The 14,386-nt window shown below is 46.7% G+C and overlaps 2 protein-coding genes across 2 annotated transcripts in view; one reads left to right on the top strand and one right to left on the bottom strand.

The window, feature by feature from the left end:
* Positions 1-13,308, top strand: part of LOC311122077 (E3 ubiquitin-protein ligase MARCHF6-like) — a 27,999-nt gene extending 14,691 nt beyond the window's left edge. The window contains exons 18-26 of the mRNA XM_084196489.1: positions 1,441-1,578; positions 1,973-2,189; positions 3,713-3,782; positions 4,859-5,040; positions 8,654-8,788; positions 8,911-9,000; positions 9,229-9,361; positions 11,975-12,128; positions 12,374-13,308. Of these exons, the coding sequence (XP_084052615.1) occupies positions 1,441-1,578; positions 1,973-2,189; positions 3,713-3,782; positions 4,859-5,040; positions 8,654-8,788; positions 8,911-9,000; positions 9,229-9,361; positions 11,975-12,128; positions 12,374-12,461 (1,207 nt within the window). The 3' untranslated portion in view covers positions 12,462-13,308. The remainder of the gene's footprint in view (positions 1-1,440; positions 1,579-1,972; positions 2,190-3,712; positions 3,783-4,858; positions 5,041-8,653; positions 8,789-8,910; positions 9,001-9,228; positions 9,362-11,974; positions 12,129-12,373) is intronic.
* On the bottom strand, positions 13,270-14,386 carry LOC311122078 (arylamine N-acetyltransferase 2-like). The gene has a single exon (XM_084196490.1). The coding sequence runs from the start codon at positions 14,187-14,189 to the stop codon at positions 13,341-13,343; it is 849 nt and encodes a 282-aa protein (XP_084052616.1). The 5' UTR covers positions 14,190-14,386; the 3' UTR covers positions 13,270-13,340.

Below are 14,386 nucleotides of genomic sequence, written 5' to 3'. Positions count from 1 at the left end.
CTCACTCCTTCCTTCCCTACAACGTCATGCTTTACAGGTACACACTCCTTCCTTCCCTACAACGTCATGCTTTACAGGGACACTCCTTCCTTCCCAACAACATCATGCTTTACAGGTACACTCACTCCTTCCTTCCCTACAACATCATGCTTTACAGGGACACTCCTTCCTTCCCTACAACATCATGCTTTACAGGTACACTCACTCCTTCCTTCCCTACAACATCATGCTTTACAGGGACACTCCTTCCTTCCCTACAACATCATGCTTTACAGGGACACTCCTTCCTTCCCTACAACATCATGCTTTACAGGTACACTCACTCCTTCCTTCCCTACAACATCATGCTTTACAGGGACACTCACTCCTTCCTTCCCTACAACATCATGCTTTACAGGGACACTCCTTCCTTCCCTACAACATCATGCTTTACAGGTACACTCACTCCTTCCTTCCCTACAACATCATGCTTTACAGGGACACTCACTCCTTCCTTCCCTACAACATCATGCTTTACAGGGACACTCACTCCTTCCTTCCCTACAACATCATGCTTTACAGGTACACTCACTCCTTCCTTCCCTACAACATCATGCTTTACAGGGACACTCCTTCCTTCCCTACAACATCATGCTTTACAGGTACACTCACTCCTTCCTTCCCTACAACGTCATGCTTTACAGGGACACTCCTTCCTTCCCTACAACATCATGCTTTACAGGGACACTCACTCCTTCCTTCCCTACAACATCAGGCTTTACAGAGACACTCACTCCTTCCTTCCCTACAACATCATGCTTTACAGGTACACTCACTCCTTCCTTCCCTACAACATCATGCTTTACAGGTACACTCACTCCTTCCTTCCCTACAACATCATGCTTTACAGGGACACTCACTCCTTCCTTCCCTACAACATCATGCTTTACAGGGACACTCCTTCCTTCCCTACAACATCATGCTTTACAGGGACACTCCTTCCTTCCCTACAACATCATGCTTTACAGGTACACTCACTCCTTCCTTCCCTACAACATCATGCTTTACAGGGACACTCCTTCCTTCCCTACAACATCATGCTTTACAGGTACACTCACTCCTTCCTTCCCTACAACGTCATGCTTTACAGGTACACTCCTTCCTTCCCTACAACATCATGCTTTACAGGGACACTCATTCTTTCCTTCCCTACAACATCATGCTTTACAGGGACACTAACATGGCTCAACTGTGGCCAGCAATGGTCACCAACCCTGGTCCTGGAGAGCTGCATTGTGTGCAGGTTTTTTTCCAGCCCAGCATCTAAATACCTAGGAATGTACTGTAGATGTTTATACCCGGTAAGTGATGTACCTTCCCCCTCCTCTCTCCGCTCTCCCCCCTCCTCTCTCTCTCTCCCCCCTCCTCTCTCTCTCCCCCCTCCTCTCTCCTTTCCTCCAGTGATGCTCCAGTCAGTGAGCTGTCTCTGGAGCTGTTGCTGCTGCAGGTGGTTCTGCCAGCTCTCCTGGAACAGGGTCACACACGCCAGTGGCTCAAAGGTCTGGTCAGAGCCTGGACCGTAACCGCTGGATACCTACTGTAAGTCTATACACACTATACATTACACCTATGCACACTATACACTACACCTGTACACACTTATACACACTCCCAAAGTGTTCTTTCATTGTAACTACAGACCCGTAACATGAAGTATATATTTGTTAGCTAACTCTCTATACCTTCATTCTGCTCTCCTATCTCCCCCTCTGCCCCCTCTCCTAATCCTCCTCTTCTCCTCCCCCCACTCCTCCCCCCTATCCTCTTCCTCCTCTCCTAATCCTCCTCTTCTCCTCCTCTCCCCACTCCTCCTCCCCCCTATACTCCTCCTCCTGCCCCTCTACCCCCTCTCCTAATCCTCCTCCTCTCCCCTATCCTCCTCCTCCTCCTCCCCCCTCCCCCCTCCCCCTCCTCCTCCCCTCTCCCCTTTCAGAGACCTCCACTCTTACCTGCTGGGAGAACAGGAAGACGACGAGGCTAACCAGCCTGTCAACAACAACAACAACCCTGCTCCCGGTCACCATAACAACAACGCTAACCCCGCCCCTGCTGTGGGGGAGGGGCTTCATGCAGCCCATCAGGCCATACTACAGCAGGGAGGACCTATAGGCTTCCAACCCTACCACCGGCCCCTACGCTTCCCCTTTAGGGTCAGTTACACTACACACTACCTTAACACTTAACCCGTATACCCTTAACCAGGGCTGCCCAACCCTCTTCCTGGAGATCTACTGTCCTGTAGGTTTTCAGTCCAACCCTCTTCCTGGAGATCTACTGTCCTGTAGGTTTTCAGTCCAACCCTCTTCCTGGAGATCTACTGTCCTGTAGGTTTTCAGTCCAACCCTCTTCCTGGAGATCTACTGTCCTGTAGGTTTTCAGTCCAACCCTCTTCCTGGAGATCTACTGTCCTGTAGGTTTTCAGTCCAACCCTCTTCCTGGAGATCTACTGTCCTGTAGGTTTTCAGTCCAACCCTCTTCCTGGAGATCTACTGTCCTGTAGGTTTTCAGTCCAACCCTCTTCCTGGAGATCTACTGTCCTGTAGGTTTTCAGTCCAACCCTCTTCCTGGAGATCTACTGTCCTGTAGGTTTTCAGTCCAACCCTCTTCCTGGAGATCTACTGTCCTGTAGGTTTTCAGTCCAACCCTCTTCCCGGAGATCTACTGTCCTGTAGGTTCAGTCCAACCCTCTTCCTGGAGATCTACTGTCCTGTAGGTTTTCAGTCCAACCCTCTTCCTGGAGATCTACTGTCCTGTAGGTTTTCAGTCCAACCCTCTTCCTGGAGAACTACTGTCCTGTAGGTTTTCAGTCCAACCCTCTTCCTGGAGATCTACTGTCCTGTAGGTTTTCAGTCCAACCCTCTTCCTGGAGATCTACTGTCCTGTAGGTTTTCAGTCCAACCCTCTTCCTGGAGATCTACTGTCCTGTAGGTTTTCAGTCCAACCCTCTTCCTGGAGATCTACTGTCCTGTAGGTTTTCAGTCCAACCCTCTTCCTGGAGATCTACTGTCCTGTAGGTTTTCAGTCCAACCCTCTTCCTGGAGATCTACTGTCCTGTAGGTTTTCAGTCCAACCCTCTTCCTGGAGATCTACTGTCCTGTAGGTTTTCAGTCCAACCCTCTTCCTGGAGATCTACTGTCCTGTAGGTTTTCAGTCCAACCCTCTTACTGGAGATCTACTGTCCTGTAGGTTTTCAGTCCAACCCTCTTCCTGGAGATCTACTGTCCTGTAGGTTTTCAGTCCAACCGTCTTCCTGGAGATCTACTGTCCTGTAGGTTTTCAGTCCAACCCTCTTCCTGGAGATCTACTGTCCTGTAGGTTTTCAGTCCAACCCTCTTCCTGGAGATCTACTGTCCTGTAGGTTTTCAGTCCAACCCTCTTCCTGGAGATCTACTGTCCTGTAGGTTTTCAGTCCAACCCTCTTCCTGGAGAACTACTGTCCTGTAGGTTTTCAGTCCAACCCTAACTTAGCATATCTGATTCAGCTAGTTAAGGTCTTGTTGAGCAGCTAATAAGTAGAATCAGGTGTGTTAAATTAGGGTTGGACTGAAAACCCACAGGACGGTAGATTGCCAGGAAGAGGGTTGGACAGCCCTGCACTACACCCTACCACCGACCCTTCCACTTTCCCCTCAGGACAAGTCACCACTTGAATGTCTCTCTCTCTTGTTTGTAGATCGTCCTGCTGATAGGGTTCATGTGTGTCACCCTGCTGGTGTCCAGTCTGGTGTGTCTGACGTTACCAGGTGAGACATCAACCTTAGTCACTGTTGGGGAGTAGTGAACTACATGTAGTTCAACTGGTCATTTAACTAGATTTTGCAGTAGCTTGGTGGTCGTTGAACTAAATTCAAATATTGCAGTGGAGGCTGGTGGAAGGAGCTATAGGAGGACGGGCTCACTGTAATGGCTGGAATTGAATAAATGGAACATTATCAAACACAGCAAAGAAATGGAAACCACATGTTTGACTCCATTCCATTGATCGCATTCCAGCCATTACAATGACCCTGTCCTCCTATAGCTCCTCCCACCAGCCTCCACTGAAATATTGGTAGTGTTTTCAGTAATTGGCTCCCGAGTGGCGCAGCGGTCTAAGGCTGCATCTCCGTGCTTGAGGCGTCACTACAGACCCCCTGGTTCGATTCCAGGCTGTATCACAACTGGCCGTGATTGGGAGTCCCATGGGGCGGCGCACAATTGGCCCAGCGTCGTCCGGGTTTGGTCGGTGTAGGCCGTCATTGTGAATAAGAAATTGTTCTTAACTAACTTGCCATATAGCAGTGTAGCTAACTACTGGAACTATACACTACTTTTTTTGCTGAAATAAAATATGGGTAAAATAGTCAAGAATTTCATTTTTGCATTAGACCGGCCTAATTCTCACTTGAAACATATTTTTTGTGTTTTAATAGGCTAAATTACACATTCTGTTAACATCTGACTCCATAGTGATATGTTTAGATATGATAATTTATCACGAAGTAGTTTGGATGTAGTGAACTACTTTTTCAAATTAACTTTGGTTAAGTAAACTATATTTTTCTTAAGGGTAGCTTAACTTCTTCCAGTGTGAAGTAATTGGTAACTTGGTGAACTATATTTTCAGAGTAGCTTCCCCAACACTGACCGTACTCTCTCTCTTTTCTATCGACACACCTTCGCAGTATTGTTTTAAATCTAATTGAACTTGAGCTGAAAAAAAGTGGACTTTGTTGATCTCAATACTGGAGTACTTCTTCAGGAATCTCACCTGGAATGACTAACCTGAATGTCTCGAAAGGACACTAAAGGCCATCGTTATGTTTTGAATGTGTTGAAGTGTTTGCGGGCCGTTGGCTGATGTCGTTCTGGACGGGCAGCTCTAAGATCCATGAGCTGTATACGGCTGCGTGTGGTCTGTACGTGTGCTGGCTGTCCATCCGCGGTGCCACCGTTCTACTGGCCTGGATGCCCCAGGGACGCACCATCATCATGATCAAAGTCCAGGAGTGGAGCCTCATGGTAAGAGTAGATGTATTAGTTATACTATATTATCTATTAGTTATACTATTGTGTATTATGTAGTCCCCTGTAGCTCAGTTGGTAGAGCATGGCGCTTGCAACGCCAGGGTTGTGGGTTCGTTTTCCCACCGGGGGCCAGTATGAAAATGTATGCACTCACTTAACTGTAAGTCGCTCTGGATAAGAGCTTCTGTTAAATGACAAAAAAAATATATACAGTGATCCCTCGCCACTTCGCGGTTCACTTATCGCGGATTCGCTATTTCGCGGATTTTCATAATGCATTTTTTTTTTTTTTTGGTGCATTGTGCTCTGCATTCTGATTCGCTAAAAACTCACTCCCGCTTCTTGTATCAAAACATGCTACGAATTGTGCTATCATTTTGTCGTCTCGTGCAGTTATGTGTACGTACATAAAACAGCTTGGCAAATTTACATTAAGTTGGCCAAATTATCTTGTAATTTCGAACATCTTCTAAACCCATAATGTCGACGAAACGGCCTACACGTGAGTCACTGTATTTGTATACATGTAATAGTTGCTAATTGTAAAAAAAAAAAAGTTTTCTATTTCGCGGATTTCACTTATCGCGGGTCATTTTCGGAACGTAACCCCCGCGATAAACGAGGGATTACTGTATAGGGTTTTCGTTAATGGAAGCCTCTCTCATGCAAATTCAGTTGAGTGTGGTGTACCGCAGGGCAGCCGGCTAGGGCCATTATTGTTTTCTGTTTTTACAAATGACCTTCCACTGAACTTGAATAAAGCCTGTGTGTCTATGTAGGCTGACGACTCAACAGTATACATGTCGGCTGCAACAGTAAAATAAATAACTGAGACATTTAACATAGAGCTCCAGTCAGTTTTAGAATGGGAAACTAGCAATAAGCTGGTGCTAAATATCTCAAACTAAAAGCATTATTTTTGGGACAAATCACTCGCTCAACGCTAAACCTAATTTAGATCTATTATTGAATAATGTGGCTATTGAGCAAGTTAGGAGACTAAACTGCTGGGTGTAACCCTAGATAGCAAGCTTTCGTGGTCAAAACGTATAGGCTCAATGGTTGCTCAAATGGGAAGAGGTCTGTCCATGATAGGGCGTTGCTCTGCCTTTTTGACATCTCAGTCGACCAGACAGGTCCTACAGGCCGTAGTTTTGTCGCACCTGGACTACTGCCCTAGCTGTGTGGTCATGTGCGGCAAAGGACATAGGTCAATTGCAATTGTTCCAGAACAAAGCAGCACGTATCGCACTTAGATGTACACGGAGGGAAAGTTTAGTTGAAGTCGGAAGTTTACATACACTTAGGTTGGAGTCATTAAAACTCATTTTTCAAGCACTCCACAAATTTCATGTTAACAAACTATAGTTTTGGCAAGTTGGTTAGGACATCTACTTTGTGCATGACACAAGTCATTTTTCCAACAATTGTTTACAGACACAGTGAATTATATGTGAAACAATCTATCACAATTCCAGTGGGTCAGAAGTTTTTACATACACTAAGTTGACTGTGCCTTTAAATAGCTTGGAAAATTCCAGAAAATGACATCATGGCTTTAGAAGCTTCTGATAGGCTAATTGACATAATTTGAGTCAATTGGAGGTGTACACACTGGATGTATTTCAAGGCCTACCTTCAAACTCAGTGCCTCTTTGCTTGATATCATGGGAAAATCAAAAGAAATCAGCCAAGACCTCAGAAAACAAATTGTAGACCTCCACAAGCCTGGTTCATCCTTGAGAGCAATTTCCAAACACCTGAAGGTACCACGTTCATCTGTACAAACAATAGTACGCAAGTATAAACACCATAGGACCACGCAGCCGTCACACCACTCAGGAAGGAGACGCGTTCTGTCTCCTAGAGATGAACGTACTTTGGTGCGAAAAGTGCAAATCAATCCCAGAACAACAGCAAAGGACCTTGTGAAGATGCTGGAGGAAACGGGTACAAAAGTATCTATATCCACAGTAAAAAGAGTCCTATATCGACATAACCTGAAAGGCCGCTCAGCAAGGAAGAAGCCACTGCTCCAAAACCGCCATAAAAAAGCCAGACTACGGTTTGCAACTGCACATGGGGACAAAGATCGTACTTTTTGGAGAAATGTCCTCTGGTCTGATGAAACAAAAATAGAACTGTTTGGCCATAATGACCATCATTATGTTTGGAGGAAAAAGGGGGTCGCTTGCAAGCCGAAGAACACCATCCCAACCGTGAAGCACGGGGGTGGCAGCATCATGCAGTGGGGGTGCTTTGCTGCAGGAGGGACTGGTGCATTTCACAAAATAGATGGCATCATGAGGAAGGATTAATTATGGATATATTGAAGCAACATCTCAAGACATCAGTCAGGAAGTTAAAGCTTGGTCTCATGGGTCTTCCAAGTGGACAATGACCCCAAGCATACTTCCAAAGTTGTGGCAAAATGGCTTAAGGACAACAAAGTCAAGGTATTGGAGTGGCCATCACAAAGCCCTGACCTCAGTCCTATAGAACATTTGTGGGCAGAACTGAAAAAGCGTGTGCAAGCAAGGAGGCCTACAAACCTGACTCAGTTACACCAGCTCTGTCAGGAGGAATGGGCCAAATTTCACCCAACTTATTGTAGGAAGCTTGTGGAAGGCTACCCGAAACGTTTGACTCAAGTTAAACAATTTAAAGGCAATGCTACCAAATACTAATTGAGTATATGTAAACTTGTGACCCACTGGGAATGTGATGAAATAAATAAAAGCTTAAATAAATCATTCTCTCTACAATTATTCTGACATTTCACATTCTTAAAATAAAGTGGTGACCCTAACTGACCTAAGACAGGGAATTTGTACTAGGATTAAATGTCAGGAATTGTGAAAAACTGAGTTTAAATGTATTTGGCTAAGGGATATGTAAACTTCCAACTTCAACTGTATCAGTAACATTCATGTCAGTCTCTCCTGGCTCAAAGTTGAGGAGAGATTGACTGCATCACTATTGGTCTTTGTGCAAGGTATTGATGTGTTGAAGGTACCGAACGGTCTGTTCAAGCAGTTGGCACACCGTTCGGACACTCATCGGTACAACACAAGACATGCAACCAAGAGGTCTCTTCACAGTCCCCAGGTCCAGAACAGAGGCTGGGAAACACAGTTTTAAATAGAGCCATGACTACATGGAACTCTGCCACCCCAGGTAACTCAAGCTAGCAATAAAACCAGTTTAAAAACCCCCACAAAATTTACCTTACTGCACAAAGGGGACTGTGAAGAGAAACAGCCATTTTATATATGCTATATTGTAATTTGCACTGAACTATGTATTAGACCTAGATATTACGTGTATGTACTCATATGTAGACTGTGTGACGTTTTAGATTGTGTTTCAGTCCTTGACTAATAATGTTCTGTACTATGTATTATGTAATGTTTCATGTGGACCCGAGGAAGAGTAGCTGATGCTTTTGCAGCGGCTAATGGGGATCCTAATAAATACCAAATCCACTCTGCCGGAACTGTATATGGACGACACTGTAGTAGGCTGTAATAGTTATGGAGGTGGATGGCCATGCCAAGATCATTTATATTTCAACATCCAGTCACGTCTTACCTTTTTGTGTGTGTAGATCCTGAAGACACTGGTAGTAGCGTTGCTAGTGGCTGGTGTTATCCCTCTACTGCTGGGCCTGCTGTTTGAACTGGTCATCGTGGCTCCCCTACGCGTTCCTCTGGACCAGACGCCTCTCCTCTACCCCTGGCAGGTACACTGTGTGTGTGTGTGTGTGTGTGTGTGTGTGTGTGTGTGTGTGTGTGTGTGTGCGTGTGCGTGTTCAATAGTAAAGATCACAGTTTTTTTTATATGGTATCTTTTGTGTGTGTGTAGGACTGGGCTCTGGGGGTACTCCATGCCAAAATCATCGCTGCCATCACCCTCATGGGTCCCCAGTGGTGGCTGAAGACTGTCATAGAACAGGTGTGTTACCCTACACCACGTCATTATCCCTTAACCTAATATAGAACTACTATTATCAATCTCACACTTAAGTTTGACCAACTCTTTCCGTTCTGACTACCGGTAATTGAACCTGTGGAATGGAAGCGAATGAGACATTTCTCTCTTCCCCCTACGTGAACAATACAGCGTTTGACCTTGTGTAAAGTGACCCGTGAGGGATAACATTGCCACCTCTCCTCCTGTCAGGTGTATGCTAACGGCATCAGGAACATCGACCTCCATTTCATCATCTGTAAGCTGGCTGCCCCTGTCATCTCAGTGCTGCTGCTGTCCCTCTGTGTCCCCTACGTCATAGCAGCCGGGGTCGTACCTGCCGTAGGTAAGTCAGCAGTGTGCGTGTGTTTGTTTGCATGCGTGCATGTTTATGGGAAGTGTTTGCATGCACACGTGTGGGTGGTATGACGTGTTTAGCTCTATTGGCTCTGCTAATAGCTCTATAACCCTCCTGGTGAGACTCCAGAGATAACTCTGCTAATAGCTCTATAACCCTCCTGGTGTGACTCCAGAGATAACTCTGCTAATAGCTCTATATCCTCCTGGTGAGACTCCAGAGATAACTCTGCTAATAGCTCTATAACCCTCCTGGTGTGACTCCAGAGATAACTCTGCTAATAGCTCTATAACCCTCCTGGTGTGACTCCAGAGATAACTCTGCTAATAGCTCTATATCCTCCTGGTGAGACTCCAGAGATAACTCTGCTAATAGCTCTATAACCCTCCTGGTGTGACTCCAGAGATAACTCTGCTAATAGCTCTATATCCTCCTGGTGTGACTCCAGAGATAACTCTGCTAATAGCTCTATATCCTCCTGGTGAGACTCCAGAGATAACTCTGCTAATAGCTCTATAACCCTCCTGGTGTGACTCCAGAGATAACTCTGCTAATAGCTCTATATCCTCCTGGTGTGACTCCAGAGATAACTCTGCTAATAGCTCTATAACCCTCCTGGTGTGACTCCAGAGATAACTCTGTTAATGGCTCTACAGTGGGGGAAAAAAGTATTTAGTCAGCCACCAATTGTGCAAGTTCTCCCACTTAAAAAGATGAGAGAGGCCTGTAATTTTCATCATAGGTACACGTCAACTATGACCGACAAAATGAGAAAAAAAAATCCAGAGAATCACATTGTAGGATTTCTAATGAATTTATTTGCAAATTATGGTGGAAAAATAAGTATTTGGTCAATAACAAAAGTTTCTCAATACTTTGTTATATACCCTTTGTTGGCAATGACACAGGTCAAACGTTTTCTGTAAGTCTTCACAAGGTTTTCACACACTGTTGCTGGTATTTTGGCCCATTCCTCCATGCAGATCTCCTCTAGAGCAGTGATGTTTTGGGGCTGTCGCTGGGCAACACGGACTTTCAACTCCCTCCAAAGATTTTCTACGGGGTTGAGATCTGGAGACTGGGTAGGCCACTCCAGGACCTTGAAATGCTTCTTACGAAGCCACTCCTTCGTTGCCCGGGCGGTGTGTTTGGGATCATTGTCATGCTGAAAGACCCAGCCACGTTTCATTTTCAATGCCCTTGCTGATGGAAGGAGGTTTTCACTCAAAATCTCACGATACATGGCCCCATTCATTCTTTCCTTTACACAGATCAGTCGTCCTGGTCCCTTTGCAGAAAAACAGCCCCAAAGCATGATGTTTCCACCCCCTTGCTTCACAGTAGGTATGGTGTTCTTTGGATGCAACTCAGCATTCTTTGTCCTCCAAACACGACGAGTTGAGTTTTTACCAAAAAGTTCTATTTTGGTTTCATCTGACCATATGACATTCTCCCAATCCTCTTCTGGATCATCCAAATGCACTCTAGCAAACTTCAGACGGGCCTGGACATGTACTGGCTTAAGCAGGGGGACACGTCTGGCACTGCAGGATTTGAGTCCCTGGCGGCGTAGTGTGTTACTGATGGTAGGCTTTGTTACTTTGGTCCCAGCTCTCTGCAGGTCATTCACTAGGTCCCCCCGTGTGGTTCTGGGATTTTTGCTCACCATTAATATTCTTGTGATCATTTTGACCCCACGGGGTGAGATCTTGCGTGGAGCCCCAGATCGAGGGAGATTATCAGTGGTCTTGTATGTCTTCCATTTCCTAATAATTGCTCCCACAGTTGATTTCTTCAAACCAAGCTGCTTACCTATTGCAGATTCAGTCTTCCCAGCCTGGTGCAGGTCTACAATTTTGTTTCTGGTGTCCTTTGACAGCTCTTTGGTCTTGGCCATAGTGGAGTTTGGAGTGTGACTGTTTGAGGTTGTGGACAGGTGTCTTTTATACTGATAACAAGTTCAAACAGGTGCCATTAATACAGGTAACGCGTGGAGGACAGAGGAGCCTCTTAAAGAAGTTACAGGTCTGTGAGAGCCAGAAATCTTGCTTGTTTGTAGGTGACCAAATACTTATTTTCCACCATAATTTGCAAATAAATTCATTAAAAATCCTACAATGTGATTTTCTGGTTTTTTTTTTTTCTTCTCAATTTGTCTGTCATAGTTGACGTGTACCTATGATGAAAATTACAGGCCTCTCTCATCTTTTTAAGTGGGAGAACTTGCACAATTGGTGGCTGACTAAATACTTTCCCCCCACTGTATAACCCTCCTGGTGTGACTCCAGAGATAACTCTGTTAATAGCTCTATATCCTCCTGGTGTGTGAGGTGTGACTCCAGAGATAACTCTGTTAATAGCTCTATATCCTCCTGGTGTGTGAGGTGTGACTCCAGAGATAACTCTGTTAATAGCTCTATATCCTCCTGGTGTGTGAGGTGTGACTCCAGAGATAACTCTGTTAATAGCTCTATATCCTCCTGGTGTGTGAGGTGTGACTCCAGAGATAACTCTGTTAATAGCTCTATATCCCTCCTGGTGTGTGAGGTGTGACTCCAGAGATAACTCTGTTAATAGCTCTATATCCTCCTGGTGTGTCAGGTCTGTCAGGTGTGTCAGGTGTGACTCCAGAGATGCAGATTCTGATACAGAGGAGGATCTACCCATTCCTCCTGATGGTGGTGTCCATCATTGGCATCCTGTCCTTCCAGATACGACAGTTCAAACGCCTTTACGAACACATCAAGAACGATAAGTAAGCACCCACCCCTATCTCCGTACCTGGCATGTTCATTCAGAGCTCCTTGTACAGGGATAGTACAACCCTGGTCCTGGGGAGCTTCAGGATATGCAGGCTTTTTTTCCAGCCCAGCACTACCACACCTGATTTAACTATTCAAGGTCTTGATCTGCAGCTGACACACAAACTAGGTAAATGCTCTAGTATTGTGATTGACATGTGACTATTTTTTCCCATGTGCCCTCTTTGCCTTCCTGCAGGTACCTGGTTGGCCAGCGGCTTGTCAACTACGAACGCAAGGCTAGGGGAACCAGCTCTGTCCTGCCCCCTAACTCAATCCCAGAGTAGTCAAGTTTGCTTTTGGAAACCACCCCTCTCTCTCCCTCTCCCTCTCTCCCCCTCCCGCTCTCCTTCTTCCCTCCCTCCCGCTCTCCTCCCTCCCTCCCGCCCGCTCTCCTTCTTCCCTCCCTCCCGCTCTCCTTCTTCCCTCCCTCCCGCTCTCCTTCTTCCCTCCCTCCCGCTCTCCTTCTTCCCTCCCTCCCGCTCTCCTTCTTCCCTCCCTCCCGCTCTCCTCCCTCCCTCCCTCCCGCTCTCCTTCTTCCCTCCCTCCCGCTCTCCTTCTTCCCTCCCTCCCGCTCTCCTTCTTCCCTCCCTCCCGCTCTCCTTCTTCCCTCCCTCCCGCTCTCCTCCCTCCCTCCCTCCCGCTCTCCTCCTTCCCTCCCTCCCGCTCTCCTTCTTCCCTCCCTCCCGCTCTCCTCCCTCCCTCCCTCCCTCCCTCCCGCTCTCCTCCCTCCCTCCCGCTCTCCTCCCTCCCTCCCGCTCTCCTCCCTCCCTCCCGCTCTCCTCCCTCCCGTCCGCTCTCCTTCTTCCCTCCCTCCCGCTCTCCTTCTTCCCTCCCTCCCTCCCGTCCGCTCTCCTCCCTCCCGTCCGCTCTCCTTCTTCCCTCCCTCCCGCTCTCCTCCCTCCCTCCCGCTCTCCTTCTTCCCTCCCTCCCGCTCTCCTTCTCTCTCTCTCCTTCCCCCCCTCTCAGTCATGTTCATGCCTTGCTAAGTGTTAAGTGCAACCTGAGAATTGTACATGTGTAAATACTTTGGACGCAGACTTGTCTGAAATTGGACAGATTTTGATTAATGCAATGACCATTGTACATCTTAAGTGTATGTATATTAATTTATTAAATCAAACGGACAATTTGTTTCTGTCTTGTTGTTTTTCATGAAAAAATAGTTAATACATGATGGGGGGTGGTGTGATAGCTTCATCCTTTGGGACAAGTGGAGATTCCAGCACGATTCCGAACTCCTCCTTTAGTATGTCAGGAATCTCTTCCTCAGTCAGCTCTCTGGTCGTTTTAGTCACATTCCCTCCTTCCTCTGAGGGAAACTTGGTGGTGATGAGTCTGTGGCCCATGTAGGTGAGCCTCCCGGTGGGCTTCAGGATGGAGCAGAGAGACTTACAGAAGAAGATGGAGCTAGGGGAGCTCTGATGGTAGTCACACATCTCTATGAAGTCTTCTCTGCAGCGTGTATCCAGAGTGAACTTGTATAGCTCAGTCCAGAGCCGAGTTTCTCTCTTCTCTTCATCTTGCCACTCCAGAAAGCGCATCTCTCCCTCTTGTCTGATCCTGTACACTCTGTGGCCCTGCTTCTGGGGTTCTTCAGTCTCTAAGGACATGGGGAACTCGAACCCTGACCCACCAAATCCCACGTCACTCAGCCACCGGTGCCCCTCGAGCGTCACCATTGAGATTAAGTGGTCGTTCGGGGGGCCATACCGCCCTGTGATGGCGTTTCTCACCTGTCCCGCTAGGATGGTGACCTCGAATCCCATTTCTGACAGAAACCAGGAGAACAGCCCGTTATTCTCGAAGCAGAACCCTCCGCGGCGGTGGTTAACAATTTTATCATAGAGGTGCGGGAGGTCGAGTCGGACGCGGCCCCCGCTGTGGATGGTGAGGTTCTCGAACGGGACAGTCCTCAGTTGACAGCAGTGTACACGCTGGAGCGCGTCCAGGGTCGGCGTTGGCAAAGCTGGTCCCGCGTACCCAATGCGTAGCAAATACTTCTGAACATCCATTTCTAATCGGGAACTTTATAATCGAAAGTTCAAAAAAAAAAAAATTTTTAATGAATTTGTTTAACTTGAAACAAAATACGATTTATCTTAAAAGAACAAAATGGCGAAGGGAAGACATGCTATGCCTCGGACTTCGGATTTAGAATAGGAGAAATCTGCAGTTCCCGTGAGTGGAGGATATTCCTTTGTTTCTTTTC

This window comes from Coregonus lavaretus, assembly GCF_964263955.1.
Source record: "Coregonus lavaretus genome assembly, contig: HAP1_SCAFFOLD_756, whole genome shotgun sequence".
Classification (NCBI taxonomy): Eukaryota; Metazoa; Chordata; class Actinopteri; order Salmoniformes; family Salmonidae; genus Coregonus; species Coregonus lavaretus.
Note: the sequence above shows the minus strand (reverse complement) of the source record. Positions and strands in the feature narration are given on the sequence as shown.